The 16,785-nt window shown below is 44.8% G+C and overlaps 1 protein-coding gene across 3 annotated transcripts in view; it reads left to right on the top strand.

The window, feature by feature from the left end:
• LOC115176866 (voltage-dependent calcium channel gamma-4 subunit) overlaps positions 1-16,785 on the top strand; it is a 60,987-nt gene that overhangs the window by 34,610 nt on the left and 9,592 nt on the right. For 2 of the 3 annotated variants that reach the window (XM_029737214.1, XM_029737217.1), the window contains exons 2-3: positions 10,339-10,627; positions 13,594-13,815. In XM_029737214.1, coding sequence (XP_029593074.1) covers positions 10,597-10,627; positions 13,594-13,815 — 253 coding nt within the window. In that variant the 5' untranslated portion in view covers positions 10,339-10,596. The remainder of the gene's footprint in view (positions 1-10,338; positions 10,628-13,593; positions 13,816-16,785) is intronic. The other variant, XM_029737216.1, reaches the window with a different exon arrangement.

Consider the following 16,785-nt stretch of genomic DNA (forward strand, 5'->3'; position numbering starts at 1 on the left):
AGGGGGTCATCTAGAGCACAATGAAAGAGAGGGTGGTCATCTGTAGCACAATGAAAGAGAGGAGGAGTCATCTGTAGCACAATGAAAGAGAGGAGGAGTCATCTGTAGCACAATGAAAGAGAGGAGGAGTCATCTGTAGCACAATGAAAGAGAGGAGGAGTCATCTGTAGCACAATGAAAGAGAGGAGGGGTCATCTGTAGCACAATGAAAGAGGGGAGGGGGTCATCTGTAGCACAGTGAAAGAGAGGAGGGGGTCATCTGTAGCACAGTGAAAGAGAGGAGGGGGTCATCTTAAGCACAATGAAAGAGGGGAGGGGGGTCATCTGTAGCACAATGAAAGAGGGGAGGGGGTCATCTGTAGCACAATGAAAGAGAGGAGAGGGGGTCATCTGTAGCACAATGAAAGAGAGGAGGAGTCATCTGTGCACAATGAAAGAGAGGAGGGGGTCATCTGTAGCACAATGAAAGAGGGGAGGGGGTCATCTTTGGCACAATGAAAGAGGGGAGGGGGTCATCTGTACCACAATGAAAGAGGGGAGGAGTCATCTGTGCACAATGAAAAAGAGGAGGGGGTCATCTGTAGCACAATGAAAGAGGGGAGGGGGTCATCTGTAGGACAATGAAAGAGGGGAGGAGTCATCTGTGCACAATGAAAGAGAGGAGGGGGTCATCTCTAGCACAATGAAAGAGGGGAGGGGGTCATCTGTAGCACAATGAAAGAGAGGAGGGGGTCATCTGTAGCACAATGATAGAGAGGAGGGAGTCATCTGTAGCACAATGAAAGAGGGGAGGGGGTCATCTTTAGCACAATGAAAGAGAGGAGGGGGTTATCTGTAGCACAATGAAAGAGAGGAGGGGGTTATCTGTAGCACAATGAAAGAGAGGAGGGGGTTATCTGTAGCACAATGAAAGAGAGGAGGGGGTTATCTGTAGCACAACGAAAGAGAGGAGGGGGTTATCTGTAGCACAACGAAAGAGAGGAGGAGTCATCTGTAGCACAATGAAAGAGGGGAGGGGGTTATCTGTAGCACAATGAAAGAGAGGAGGAGTCATCTGTAGCACAATGAAAGAGAGGAGGGGGTTATCTGTAGCACAACGAAAGAGAGGAGGAGTCATCTGTAGCACAATGAAAGAGGGGAGGGGGTCATCTGTAGCACAATGAAAGAGAGGAGGGGGTCATCTGTAGCACAATGAAAGAGAGGAGGGGGTCATCTGTAGCACAATGAAAGAGAGGAGGAGTCATCTGTAGCACAATGAAAGAGGGGAGGGGGTCATCTGTAGCACAATGAAAGAGGGGAGGAGTCATCTGTGCACAATGAAAGAGAGGAGGAGTCATCTGTAGCACAATGAAAGAGGGGAAGGGGTCATCTGTAGGACAATGAAAGAGGGGAGGAGTCATCTGTGCACAATGAAAGAGAGGAGGGGGTCATCTGTAGCACAATGAAAGAGGGGAGGGGGTCATCTTTGGCACAATGAAAGAGGGGAGGGGGTCATCTGTACCACAATGAAAGAGGGGAGGAGTCATCTGTGCACAATGAAAGAGAGGAGGGGGTCATCTGTAGCACAATGAAAGAGGGGAGGGGGTCATCTGTAGGACAATGAAAGAGGGGAGGAGTCATCTGTGCACAATGAAAGAGAGGAGGGGGTCATCTCTAGCACAATGAAAGAGGGGAGGGGGTCATCTTTGGCACAATGAAAGAGGGGAGGGGGTCATCTGTACCACAATGAAAGAGGGGAGGAGTCATCTGTGCACAATGAAAGAGAGGAGGGGGTCATCTGTAGCACAATGAAAGAGGGGAGGGGGTCATCTTTGGCACAATGAAAGAGGGGAGGGGGTCATCTGTACCACAATGAAAGAGGGGAGGGAGTCATCTGTAGCACAATGAAAGAGAGGAGGAGTCATCTGTAGCACAATTAAAGAGGGGAGGGGGTCATCTGTAGCACAATGAAAGAGAGGAGGAGTCATCTGTAGCACAATGAAAAAGAGGAGGGGGTCATCTAGAGCACAATGAAAGAGAGGGTGGTCATCTGTAGCACAATGAAAGAGAGGAGGAGTCATCTGTAGCACAATGAAAGAGAGGAGGAGTCATCTGTAGCACAATGAAAGAGAGGAGGAGTCATCTGTAGCACAATGAAAGAGAGGAGGAGTCATCTGTAGCACAATGAAAGAGGGGAGGGGGTCATCTGTAGCACAGTGAAAGAGAGGAGGGGGTCATCTGTAGCACAGTGAAAGAGAGGAGGGGGTCATCTTAAGCACAATGAAAGAGGGGAGGGGGTCATCTGTAGCACAATGAAAGAGGGGAGGGGGTCATCTGTAGCACAATGAAAGAGAGGAGAGGGGGTCATCTGTAGCACAATGAAAGAGAGGAGGAGTCATCTGTGCACAATGAAAGAGAGGAGGGGGTCATCTGTAGCACAATGAAAGAGGGGAGGGGGTCATCTTTGGCACAATGAAAGAGGGGAGGGGGTCATCTGTACCACAATGAAAGAGGGGAGGAGTCATCTGTGCACAATGAAAGAGAGGAGGGGGTCATCTGTAGCACAATGAAAGAGGGGAGGGGGTCATCTGTAGGACAATGAAAGAGGGGAGGAGTCATCTGTGCACAATGAAAGAGAGGAGGGGGTCATCTCTAGCACAATGAAAGAGGGGAGGGGGTCATCTTTGGCACAATGAAAGAGGGGAGGGGGTCATCTGTACCACAATGAAAGAGGGGAGGAGTCATCTGTGCACAATGAAAGAGAGGAGGGGGTCATCTGTAGCACAATGAAAGAGGGGAGGGGGTCATCTTTGGCACAATGAAAGAGGGGAGGGGGTCATCTGTACCACAATGAAAGAGGGGAGGGAGTCATCTGTAGCACAATGAAAGAGAGGAGGAGTCATCTGTAGCACAATGAAAGAGGGGAGGGGGTCATCTGTAGCACAATGAAAGAGAGGAGGAGTCATCTGTAGCACAATGAAAAAGAGGAGGGGGTCATCTAGAGCACAATGAAAGAGAGGGTGGTCATCTGTAGCACAATGAAAGAGAGGAGGAGTCATCTGTAGCACAATGAAAGAGAGGAGGAGTCATCTGTAGCACAATGAAAGAGAGGAGGAGTCATCTGTAGCACAATGAAAGAGAGGAGGGGGTCATCTGTAGCACAATGAAAGAGGGGAGGGGGTCATCTGTAGCACAGTGAAAGAGAGGAGGGGGTCATCTGTAGCACAGTGAAAGAGAGGAGGGGGTCATCTGTAGCACAATGAAAGAGGGGAGGGGGTCATCTGTAGCACAATGAAAGAGGGGAGGGGGTCATCTGTAGCACAATGAAAGAGACGGAAGAACATACATACAGATGCATAAACTTGTCTGTATTCACACACGTATGCAAATAGATGCAGTCAGTAATTTAGTTTTGGTTTTATTAGATTAAAAGTTTAAAAAAATGTCAGAGAGGGACAGCTCACTTTATGGTAGAGTGGGACAGATCACTTTATGAGAGAGAGGGACAGCTCACTTTATGAGAGAGAGGGACAGCTCACTTAATGAGAGAGAGGGACAGATCACTTTATGAGAGAGAGGGACAGATCACTTTATGAGAGAGAGGGCCAGCTCACTTATGAGAGAGAGGGACAGATCACTTTATGAGAGAGAGGGCCAGCTCACTTTATGAGAGAGAGGGACAGATCACTTTATGAGAGAGAGGGCCAGCTCACTTTATGAGAGAGAGGGACAGATCACTTTATGAGAGAGAGGGACAGCTCACTTTATGAGAGAGAGGGACAGATCACTTTATGAGAGAGAGGGACAGATCACTTTATGAGAGAGAGGGCCAGCTCACTTTATGAGAGAGAGGGACAGATCACTTTATGAGAGAGAGGGCCAGCTCACTTTATGAGAGAGAGGGACAGATCACTTTATGAGAGAGAGGGCCAGCTCACTTTATGAGAGAGAGGGACAGATCACTTTATGAGAGAGAGGGCCAGCTCACTTTATGAGAGAGAGGGACAGATCACTTTATGAGAGAGAGGGCCAGCTCACTTTATGAGAGAGAGGGACAGATCACTTTATGAGAGAGAGGGCCAGCTCACTTTATGAGAGAGAGGGACAGATCACTTTATGAGAGAGAGGGACAGATCACTTTATGAGAGAGAGGGCCAGCTCACTTTATGTGAGAGAGGGACAGATCACTTTATGAGAGAGAGGGCCAGCTCACTTTATGAGAGAGAGGGACAGATCACTTTATGAGAAAGAGGGACAGCTCACAGTGAAGGAGGGACAAGATGGAGACAAAGAGAGAATGATATTGTACCACTAACATTAGAAGGTACAACCTAAGTGTGTTCAGAGACACTACCTCTCTCTCTCTTTCTCTCCCCCTCTCTCTCTCCCTCTCTCTCTCTCTCTCTCTCTCCCTCTTTCTTCCTATCTCTCTCTCTCTCCCTCTCTTTCCCTCTCTCTCCCTCTCTTCCTCTCCCTCTTTCTTCCTCTCTCTCTCTCGTACTCTCTTTCTCTATCTGTCTTACTCTCTCTTTTGAGGCAGTTCTCTGTTTTAGGTCTCACAATCCAAACAGGATGTAACCTATTTTGATCAGGGTGCCATATTGCATCATCAAATATGAATGCCTCTAGACCGCGCTGCATTATATTGGCTAAATTATGTTTGCTAAATTATGCGTGCCCCTTTATTGTTCTTCACATTTTTCTGTTTAGATTTCTTTATCGTTTTTAAGCACTACACACTGGGATTACATCTTGTCCTCTGCTGAGTGTGTGTGCGTGTGTGTGTGTGTGCGTGTGTGTGCGTGTGTGTGTGTGTGTGTGTGTGTGTGTGTGTGTGTGTGTGGCAGACTGTCGCTGTGGTCGTACACATTATGGCTGTTGATACAGCGCTTATACATTTTACTGCTTGAAGTGCAACGTGTATACCTACTTCAAATATTCAATTTTTCTCACAATCTCTCTGTCCCTCTCTCTCTCTGTCCCTCTCTCTCTGTCACTCTCTCTCTCAGTCCCTCTCTCTATCTGTCCCTCTCTCTCTCTGTCCCTCTCTCTCTCTGTCACTCTCTCTCTCTCTCAGTCCCTCTCTCTATCTGTCCCTCTCTCTCTCTGTCCCTCTCTCTCTCTGTCACTCTCTCTCTCTGTCACTCTCTCTCTTTCAGTCCCTCTCTCTATCTGTCCCTCTCTCTCTCTCTGTCCCTCTCTCTCTCTGTCACTCTCTCTCTCTCAGTCCCTCTCTCTATCTGTCCCTCTCTCTCTCTGTCACTCTCTCTCTCTCAGTCCCTCTCTCTATCTGTCCCTCTCTCTCTCTCAGTCCCTCTCTCTATCTGTCCCTCTCTCTCTCTCTCTCTGTCCCTCTATCTGTCTCTCAGTCCCTCTCTCTATCTGTCCCTCTCTCTCTCTCTGTCACTCTCTCTCTCTGTCCCTCTCTCTATCTGTCCCGCTCTCTATCTGTCCCTCTTTCTCTATCTGTCCCTCTCTCTCTCTCTGTCACTCTCTCTCAGTCCCTCTCTCTATCTGTCCCTCTCTCTCTCTCTGTCACTCTCTCTCTCTGTCCCGCTCTCTATCTGTCCCTCTTTCTCTATCTGTCCCTCTCTCTCTCTCTGTCCCTCTCTCTCTCTCTGTCCCTCTCTCTCTCTCTGTCACTCTCTCTCTCTCTCTCAGTCCCTCTCTCTATCTGTCCCTCTCTCTCTCTCTGTCCCTCTCTCTCTCTCTGTCACTCTCTCTCTCTCAGTCCCTCTCTCTCTGTCCCGCTCTCTCTCTGTCCCTCTCTCTCTCTCTGTCACTCTCTCTCTCGCTCTCTGTTCCTCTCTCTGTTCCTCTCTCTCTCTCTCTCTCTCTCAGTCCCTCTCTCTATCTGTCCCTCTCTCTCTATCTCTCTCTCTTTCTCTCTCTCTCTATCCCTCTCTCTTTCTCTCTCTCTATCCCTCTCTCTCTCTTTGTCACTCTCTCTCTCAGTCCCTCTATCGGTCCCTCTCTCTCTCTCTGTCCCCCTCTCTCTCTCAGTTCCTCTCTCTCCGTCCCTCTCTCTCTGTCTCTCTCTCTCTCTCTCTCTCTCAGTCCTTCTCTCAGTTCCTTTTAATTAAATTAAATTAAATTTGCTCTATTGGCATGATGTAACAATGTACATATTGCCAAAGCTTACTTTGGATATTTACAATATTAAGATAATAAGAATCAAAAAATTGTCAACGGGACAACAGTAACAACAATAACCAAGGGTCAAAACTATACATTGAACAATAAGCATACAGTAGAGGACATGTGCAGGTTTATTGGTCTGTCAGACACTGTCCCTCATCTTATGGCAGGCAGCAATGTAGTGCGCTGCCAACACACAGCTCTCTACGTCCTTCCCCAACAGGATGGGTAGCCTATCCTCATCAGAGAGGTCTTTAAAACCTTGAATAAGGGTTTCAAATTTGGGGAAATGACACTCTCTAATTGTTTTATATTTTTTACATTTTGTCAGGAAATGCAGCTCTGTATCAGGTTCTGCTGTGGTGCAGTGGTTGCACAGCCTTTCCTCTACAGGGAGCCAGGTTTTCCTGTGTCTACCCTTCTCAATGGCAAGGCTGTGCTCACTGAGCCTGTACTTTGTCAAGGTTTTTCTAAGGTTTTGATCAGTAACCATGGTCAAATAGTTAGCCACTGTGTACTGTCGATTTAGGGCCAGATAGCACTGCATTTTGCTTTGTGTTTGTGCTTGTGTTTCCCAATAAGCAATGTAGTTTTGTTTTGACTGTGTTGTAATTTGTTTTATTCTGATTGATTGGATGTTCTGGTCCTGAGGCTTCAGTGTGTTAGTTGAACAGGTTTGTGAACTCAGCCCCAGGACCAGCTGGATGAGGGGACTATTTTCTTTGCTCAGCTCTTGGCATTGCAGGGCTTGGTAATGATATGAGAGGGGGTCACTGTATTTTAGATGTTTCCAAAACTTAATTGCTCTTTTTTGAGTTTTTATTATTAGTGGATATTGGCCTAATTCTGCCCTGCATGCATTGTTTGTAGTTTTCCTCTGGACATGTAGGAGAATCTTACAGAACTCTGCATGCAGGGTTTCAATGGGGTGTTTGTCCCATTTGATGAAATCTTGTTTTGCACCTTGCTGGCATAAAGTGTGATTGGTTCAATGACACATTCAATTAGTTTTAGCCAAATTTTAATATGTATTTCAATTTGAATTTGCTTTTTAATGGCGTAGAATGCCCTGCGTGCTTTGTCTCTCAGTTCATTCACTGCATCATTAAGGTGTCAGGTTGAGCTTATTTTTAAACCTAAGTAATTGTAGTGTGTGCAGTACTCTATATATTTTCTACCAATTGAGAACTTTGGTCTAATTCCCTGAGATCTGGATCTTCTCTGGAAAATCTTTTTTTTTGTATTTTTGGGGTTTACTGCCAGGGCCCAGGTGGCAGGGTAGCCTAGTGGTTAGAGCGTTGGGTTAGTAACCGAAAGGTTGCAAGTTCGAATCCCCGAGCTGACAAAGTACAAATCTGTCATTCTGCCCCTGAACAAGGCTGTTAGCCCCAGAATTTGTTCTTAATTGACATGCCTAATTAAATAAAGGTAAAATACATTTTTAAAAATAGCAGGTCCAGGCTCTGCTGTAGGCTATGTGCTGTGGGTGACAGCAGGCATAGTTCATCTGCGAAGAGTAGGTATTTAACCTCTGAATTGTGGAGATTTTTCTAGAATAGTGGCCAATTCGTTGATGTAAATATTGAAGAGTGCAGGGCTCAGATTGCAACCCTGGCAAAGGCTCCGCCCCTGGTTAAAGAATTCTGTTCTTTTCTTGCCAATTTTAATGCTGCATGTATTGCCAGTATACATTGATTTAATTATGTCATATGTTTTACCCCCTACACCACTTTCAATAACTTTGTAGAACAGTCCTGTATGCCAAATAGAATCAAATACTTTTTGGAAGTCGATAAAGCAAGCGTATATTTTGGTATTATTTTGGTGGACATGTTTATCTATCAGGATGTGTAGGGTGTAAATATGATCAATCATGCAATGTTTTGGTATAAATCCAATTTGGCTTTTACTCAAGACATTGTGCTTATTAAGGAAGTTTAGAACTCTTACATTTATAATACTACAGAAAACCTTCCCCAGGTTACTGTTCACACAAATGCCTCTGTAATTGTTAGGGTCAAATTTGTCTCCGTTCTTAAAGATTGGGGTTATGAGTCCTTGATTCCAGATGTCAGGGAAATAACCTACACTCAGGATCAAATTAAACAGTTTTAATATAGCCAATTGAAATTTTGCACTAGTAAGTTTGAGCATCTCATTTAGGATGTCATCAGGTCCGCATGCTTTTTTAAATTTGAGAGCCTGAAGTTTCTTATAGAGCTCCTGGTCAGTAATTGGGGAGTCCAATGGATTTTTATTGTCCTTTATAGCTTTTTCTAATCCATTCAACTTGTCATGAATTTGGCGTTGTTCTGCATTTGTGTCAATTTGAATGGTGTTGTAGAGTGTTTTAAAATGGGTTGTCCATATGTCACCATTTTGTATCGCTAATTTCTCTTGTTTCGATTGTTTTATTTTTTTTCTCCATTTTTGCCAGAAGTTGTTTGTGTTTTGGACTCCTCAATTAGTGTCAGCTGCTTGCTGTTGTACTGTGCTTTTTGGTTCTGAGTGTACGTTTATAGAGTTTTAAAGTCTCACAGTAATGAGACACAGTAATTCACCATTATTTGTGTCTCTGTGATTTTGGTTGGATAGTGTTCTAAGCTTTTTCCTTATAATTTTGCAATCTGCATCAAACCAGGTGTCATCTGTGATCTTTTTTGTTTTGTTTTTTATCAATTTAAATTGTGCTTCTTTTGCCATTTGCCTGAATATATAGTTGATGTTTTGTACTGCTAGATTGATGCCTTCTTTACTGTGAGTGAATGTGGTATCCAGAAAGTTATCTAAGAGGGTTTGGATATTTTGGTTACTGGTTGCTTTCTGGTAATCTTCTGTGCTGTTTTGGGCCCATCTGTATGAATTTCTGATGTTGTACACCTTACTGGGCTGTGAATGTGTAGTTGTTTCCATGTCTGTTCTTTTGAGGAACAACGTAATTTGGCTGTGATCAGACAGAGGTGTTAGTGGCTTGACAGTGAATGAGCTGAGAGGGAAAGGGTCAATGTTTGTAATCATAAAGTCTACTGTACTGTGGCAAAGAGGTGAGCAGTAGGTGAATCTCCCCAAAGAGTCCCCCCATAACCTACCATTGACAAAGTACAGACCCAGGCTTCTACAGAGCTGCAACAGATCCCTTCCGTTTCTGTTGATGGTGCTGTCACTGTTGTTTCTATGGGGGAGATTATTAAGGCAGTTAGAAACAGTATGGCCTGTAATAAAGCTCTCTCGCTCTCTCTCAGTCCCTCTCTCTCTCATCCCTCTCTCAGTTCCTCTCTCTGTCTGTCTGTCTCTCTCTCTTGCTCAGTCTCTATCTCTCTCTCAGTCCCTCTCTCTCGCTGTCCCTCTCTCTGTTCATCTCTCTCTCTCTCAGTCCCTCTCTCTCTTTCATCAATCCCTCTCTCTCTCTGTCCCCCTCTCTCTCTCGCTCAGTCTTTCTCTCTCTCTCTGCTTCTCTCTCTAGCTCAGTCCCTCTCTCTCTCTCTCTCTCTCTCAGTCCCTCTCTCTCTCTCTGTCCCTCTCTCTCTCTGTCCCTCTCTCCGTTCATCTCTCTCAGTCCCTCTCTCTCTCTGTCCCTCTCTCTCTGTCCCTCTCTCCATTCATCTCTCTCTCCCTCTCTCTCTCTCTGTCCCTCACTCTCTCTGTCCCTCTCTCTCAGTCCCTCTCTCTCTCTCTCTCTCGCGCTCTCTCTCTCTCTCTCTCTCTCTCATTCCCCCTCTCTCTCATTCCCTCTCTCAGTCCCTCTCTCTGTTCATCTCTCTCTCTGTCCCTCTCTCTCTTTCTCTCTCTCTCTCTCTCTCTCAGTCCTCCTATCTCAGTCTCTCAGTCCCTCTCTCTCTCTCTCTCTCAGTCCCTCACTCTATGCTATCCAGACTTTGGAATTCAATGTCGCCATGGCAACAACGCTGAGTGCACCCTCTCTACTCTCCCCCTTTCTCGCTCGTCTTATTCAGACCAGATCTGTTATTTCTAGCTCTATATTCAGATGCACCATTTGTATTCTATTCTATGTTATACTGGTATGAGAGTCGACTTGATAGTTTTTTTGTGTTTTAGTTTTCTGTTATTTGTGTTTTTACAACGTGACTTTATAATGTGAGTAATCAATAGTCTGAACTTTCTGAGATGATCACAGTTTTTAGATAAACAGGCCTCATAACTGCACAGCTATAAACAACTAATGTTATCATTCTCCTTCTTCTTCTTGTCTTTCTTTGGCAGTAGCCCAACTACCATGTCCTCCTCAGTGACTGCTTCCTGTGAATAAGAGGACCAGAGCGAGAGCGTCCAATCACAATCAAGAGCCTCCACCAGCACATCTTTCCAGTGAGAGAGAGAGAAAGAGATAGAGGCCAAAGAGAGAGAGAGAGAAAACGAGTGCAGGAAGGAGAGGGGGAGAGAGTGAGAACAGTCGATGGATGCTGTCCGGATTGAGGGGACAGCGCATTCTTCATTAACGAGGAAAAGAAAGATTTCAAAATGGAGTCGAAGGATAGAAACTCGGCGGCAGGTAAGTCTTACCTCAGCTGATGTAAATGTATACCTTGGTAACGCAATGGGGTCCCAGTTTACATCAAGTGGCACTATAATCAATGTATTTACGTGGTTATTACATAGGCAGGTACAGTGTAATTACATTGCAGGTACACATTGTTAATAACCCACAACTCTTATACCCGAGTGTGCTTTGCACAATTTCAAAGATTTGCAAATGAAGTCACAATGGAGGTAAATGTGCCTGGGGTGAGATGAAGCCAAATAAAATACAAATGTTCAGATGTTATCACAGGTGTAGCGAAAGGCTTATGTTCCTAGCTCCACCAGTGCAGTAATACCTAACAATACAAAACTATACAGGCAAATCCCATAAATGTAAAGAAAGGAATGAAGAAATATGGGAATATTAGAACGAGCAATGTCAGAGTCCGGAATATAAATCTATATGTATATGATGGTGTGTATAGACATTATAGACAGTATATGAATAGAAAAGGTGTGTACAGCAGTAGTTGTATAGGATCAGCCTTGACTAGAATACAGAATATACATATGAAGTGGCTAAAACAGTATGTAAGCATTATTAACGTGACCAGTGTTCCATGACTATGTACATAGGGCAGCAGCCTCTAAGGTGCAGGGTAGAGTACCGGGGGGTAGCCGGCTAGTAACAGTCTCTAAGGTGCAGGATAGAGTACCGGGGGGTAGCCGGCTAGTAACAGTCTCTAAGGTGCAGGGTAGAGTACCGGGGGGTAGCTGGCTAGTAACAGTCTCTAAGGTGCAGGGTAGAGTACCGGGGGGTAGCAGGTTAGTAACAGTCTCTAAGGTGCAGGGTAGAGTACCGGGGGGTAGCAGGTTAGTAACAGTCTCTAAGGTGCAGGATAGAGTACCGGGGGGTAGCCGGCTAGTAACAGTCTCTAAGGTGCAGGGTAGAGTACCGGGGGGTACCCGGCTAGTAACAGTCTCTAAGGTGCAGGGTAGAGTACCGGGGGGTAGCAGGTTAGTAACAGTCTCTAATGTGCAGGGTAGAGTACCGGGGGGTAGCCGGCTAGTAACAGTCTCAAAGGTGCAGGGTAGAGTACCGGGGGGTAGCAGGTTAGTAACAGTCTCTAAGGTGCAGGGTAGAGTACCGGGGGGTAGCAGGTTAGTAACAGTCTCTAAGGTGCAGGGTAGAGTACCGGGGGTAGCAGGTTAGTAACAGTCTCTAAGGTGCAGGGTAGAGTACCGGGGGGTAGCAGGTTAGTAACAGTCTCTAAGGTGCAGGGTAGAGTACCGGGGGTAGCAGGTTAGTAACAGTCTCTAAGGTGCAGGGTAGAGTACCGGGGGGTACCCGGCTAGTAACAGTCTCAAAGGTGCAGGGTAGAGTACCGGGGGGTAGCAGGTTAGTAACAGTCTCTAAGGTGCAGGGTAGAGTACCGGGGGGTAGCAGGTTAGTAACAGTCTCTAAGGTGCAGGGTAGAGTACCGGGGGGTAGCAGGTTAGTAACAGTCTCTAAGGTGCAGGGTAGAGTACCGGGGGGGTAGCAGGTTAGTAACAGTCTCTAAGGTGCAGGGTAGAGTACCGGGGGGGTAGCAGGTTAGTAACAGTCTCTAAGGTGCAGGGTAGAGTACCGGGGGGTAGCAGGTTAGTAACAGTCTCAAAGGTGCAGGGTAGAGTACCGGGGGGTAGCAGGTTAGTAACAGTCTCTAAGGTGCAGAGTAGAGTACCGGGGGGTAGCAGGTTAGTAACAGTCTCTAAGGTGCAGGGTAGAGTACCGGGGGGTAGCAGGTTAGTAACAGTCTCTAAGGTGCAGGGTAGAGTACCGGGGGGTAGCAGGTTAGTAACAGTCTCTAAGGTGCAGGGTAGAGTACCGGGGGGTAGCCGGCTAGTAACAGTGACTAAAGTTCAGGGCAGGGTGCTGGGCAGAGGCTTATGTAACCATCATGTAAATGCACAGGTTTTAGCACCACTTCATGTACAAGGGGACCAGAGGGGTATACTATGGTGATGTTGGAGGTAAGAAGAGGATATGAACACTGATACTGTAAAGGATTGATTGTATAAGCCTAAATGATTGATTGATTGATTGATTGATTGATTGATTGATTGATTGATTGATTGATTTTCGACAATGAACACAACATGTAATTGTTGAGCGTTGTTCCTGTATGTGCTGTTGTTGCTGCTGTGTTCTTGCGCTGTGATTATGTATATTGAGGTGTGTGTGTGTCTGTGTGTGTGTGTGTGTGTGTGTGTGTGTGTGTGTGTGTGTGTGTGTGTGTGTGTGTGTGTGTGTGTGTGTGTGTGTGTGTGTGAGTGTGTGAGTGTGTGTGTGTGTGTGCGTGTGTGTGTGTGTTCTGTCTCATCAAGTGTGTTGTGTATTCTGCTCTAGCCCTGTCTATGCTGATTATGTGGGGGAGAGAGTGGTGTCATGGTCATGAATATGGAGCACATTGAGATTCTCAGAGTGTAATTTGTTGTGTTCACCATCAATTCCTTCCTGTTAAGACGAGTCAGCAGTATCGTCCAACTCCCCTTCCAAGGACACCTCATATAACCACTTATACACCTCATCTCTCTGCATCTCTCTCTCTCTCTCTGCATCTCTCTCTCTCTGCATATCTCTCTCTTTCTGCATCTCTCTCTGCCTCTTTCTCTCTCTCTCTGCCTCTCTGTCTCTGCATCTCTCTCTGCCTCTCCCTCTCTCTGCCTCTTTCTCTCTCTCTGCATCTCTCTCTTCTCTTTCTCTCTCTTCTCTCTGCATCTCTCTCTGCCTCTTTCTCTCTCTCTGCATCTCTCGCTCCCTCTTTCTCTCTCTCTGCATCTCTCTCTTCTCTTTCTCCCTCTCTCTGCATCTCTCTCTTTTCTTTCTCTCTCTCTCTCTCTCTGTCTCTCTCTCCTCCCTCATCTCTCCCCTTTCTCCCTCTTTCTATCTCATCTGTTGATCTCTTGTCTCTACTGCACTTCTCACTTTTCTTCCTCCTTGTCCCTCCTCTCTAGGGATGGTTTGTGAGAAGGGGATCCAGATCCTCCTCACCACCGTGGGGGCCTTTGCAGCCTTCTGCCTGATGACGGTTTCTATAGGGACGGACTACTGGCTGTACTCCCGTGCCTCCATCTGCAACAGCACCCGCAACCACTCGGACGACCCCCACAACAAGGACAAGAAGGACCCCGGAGCCCTCACCCACTCTGGCCTCTGGAGGATCTGCTGCCTGGAAGGTAGGCTACTTAAATGCTACTAACACACCATCTTGGATATGTGGGTGGAGTGGGAGAGGATGGATAGAGGGTAGACGGAAGCATGTGTGGATCTTGTGTGTGTGTGTGTGTGTGTGTGTGTGTGTGTGTGTGTGTGTGTGTGTGTGTGTGTGTGTGTGTGTGTGTGTATGACGTTGGAGGGGATGAGTTAGGACTGGTTCCATTTGAGCCTTTTGTCCTAATGTCCATTCTAGATTTAAAGGTACACTATGCAGAAATCACTCTGCCATTTCCTGGTTGCTAAAATTCTAATAGTTCGCCTAATTTCAGTTTATGTGACAAAACAAGGCGGTGTAGTGTAGAGAATCATTGTACCATCTAAACCACTGTGAAATATATTTTAAAAAATACAAAAATATTGTATTTTCATCTGTTTGAAGCTGGTGTACAAAACCAAAAGTAAAAGACGCAAAAACAAAACTTAAGAATGGGGAGCATAGAAATAGCAGATATAGAACAGATCTACCACTTCTTACTTTACTGACTTTATTGCCCCCATGGGGAAATTTTGTTGCAGTGTCATGTACATGTTTAAAGTGGCGTTAAAATACAAAACAAATTGACAATACAACTTTCATAACAGTTACATACCAATAAAAAGAGACTAGCCTGCTGGCCTTACTGGGTCGATAGGAACATTAGCCTGAGCTATTTAGGAGGGATATCACACCTGGCACAAATTATTGTCTAGTTCTGTTTTTCCTGCCGAGGGGTGCCCTATACCTGCGCCAGAGGGGAGTGGTAAAAAGTCTGGGTACAGGTGTGGCTTGGGTCTAAAATTATTTTAGACTTGCTTTCAATGAGAATGACAGATCTATAACTCACATTTCTATGTGAATTTGGTTGGGTCACCCAAAAAGTGACATATTGCAGTTTTTAAGAGATTAGATACTATAAATACTATGTATAATAGTTGGTTATATTGGTAATAGTTGGTAATAGTTGGTAATAGCTGGTAATAATTGGTAATAGGTGGTAATAGTTGGTAATAGCTGGTAATAGCTGGTAATAGCTGGTAATAGGTGGTAATAGTTGGTAATAGCTGGTAATAGTTGGCAATAGCTGGTATGATCAAAGTAAGGACTGTGGCTATTTTGGATCTGATGCAATACCAGTGCAGACCTCATGTCTGTGTCCTAATGCACTACCTGCAGTGTTGCTGTCTTGTGATATGCATAAGGACTGAATGGAATGGAGGGTCCATTACAAGGACGCTCAGAGTTGATGTTGTGCAGTTGTTTCGTGTCAGATGAGATGAATGGATGGTATGGTTACCATATGTTTCAGTGGAATTATGTAGTCAGCAGTGCTGCCGTAAAGGTCATTATAATGTGAAGCAATGCACATGCTGAGTTTATGAGCTCCTTGGAAAATCTGGAACGTGGAAATACTGGAAGAGGAAACTCTTTCCTAGGCTTTCCCAGTGGACTGATGTTTCTGTTTAATGATTTCCAAGGAGGATCAAATCAATTGTTATTGGTCACATACACGTGTTTAGCAGATGTTATTGCGGGTGTAGTGAAATACTTATCTAACAAGTCATATCTAATAATTTCACAACATATACCTGTAACCCTCTCACCAGGCTCGAATTTGACTCTCACGATATTACCTTACATAGAATATATCAACTGCATGGGATGTTAGGTGAGAAGGACATCTCCAATAAGAATCCCTATTATAAACTATCTAGGGTGATGACAAATAGGGTATTAACTTCAGATGGAATGATTATAGATTTTTGTTATTGTATAAGGATATACTTTCCCATGCATTAAATTAAATTGAAACAGTAAATGACTCCACCAAGGCAACATACATAAGGTTCAAGGTGTGTATTATTACATTTTCAATGCACCACATCAAAATAAATAAAAATAATAATCCCCAATGAGTCGTGCACAACCCATGTCCAAATTATTTCAAGCTTGCTTAACCCGTTGGCGCGCGTTGCAGCTCAAAAAAAAAAATGCCGACACACTTAAAGTCCAGAAGCACCCCACTGTTGTGGTTACTCACTACTCGTAGATATTCCCTCAGCGAAGTATAGCAGTTCTGTGCAGGTTTCCTCACAAGATCCACAGCAAGCACAGCTATCAATGCAGACAGTACTCTTTAGCAGTAACCGATAGCCCATGGGAACATGAACTCGTTAATCTTAATCATCTTTCACACGATGCTAGGCTAACCTCAAGGCTGTCAAATACCTCCACGATGAGATGGTAGCTTCAGTCTTTACTAAGTCTAAACATAATTATAACAACTCTCTTATAAAATAAAATCGGTATTTCCCTTCAAAACTCGGTAGGTATGGGTTTTGTTCTATTTTTATCGTCTTCTGTTATAATTCTTCTTCACCAACGGTCATAATGTAATGTCCATCCTTTTCTCAACGTCTCTCTCCCTCTTTTTTTCCGCAGGCCTCCCGTTATCCAGGTCAACTCTCCCATTGGCCACAGCTTAACAAGCGACCTTATTGGTCAAAACTTAAACTTAAAAGTAAAACAACCTATTCACTTATACATGAATGAAATACTTCTTCAAAAGAAATGCATTAACAACATTACAATTCGGGAGCAATTCAATCACCTTTTAAATCTAATACCAATTAATTATAACAAATAAACTCAATACTTGGTTCTACATAGGCGTACATAGACCCATTATCAGCAACCATCTGATAATTACCCGTTGTGTTAGCTAATCCAAGTTTAGCATTTTAAAAGGCTAATTGATCATTAGAAAACCCTTTTGCAATTATGTTAACACGGCTGAAAACTGTTGTTCTGATTAAAGAAGCAATAAAACTGGCCTTCTTTAGACTAGTTGAGTATCTGGAGCATCAGCATTTGTGGGTTCGATTACAGGCTCAAAATGGCCAGAAACAAAGACCTTTCTTCTGAAACTCGTCAGTCTATTCTTGTTCTGAGA

This window comes from Salmo trutta, chromosome 37, assembly GCF_901001165.1.
Source record: "Salmo trutta chromosome 37, fSalTru1.1, whole genome shotgun sequence".
Lineage (NCBI taxonomy): Eukaryota > Metazoa > Chordata > Actinopteri > Salmoniformes > Salmonidae > Salmo > Salmo trutta.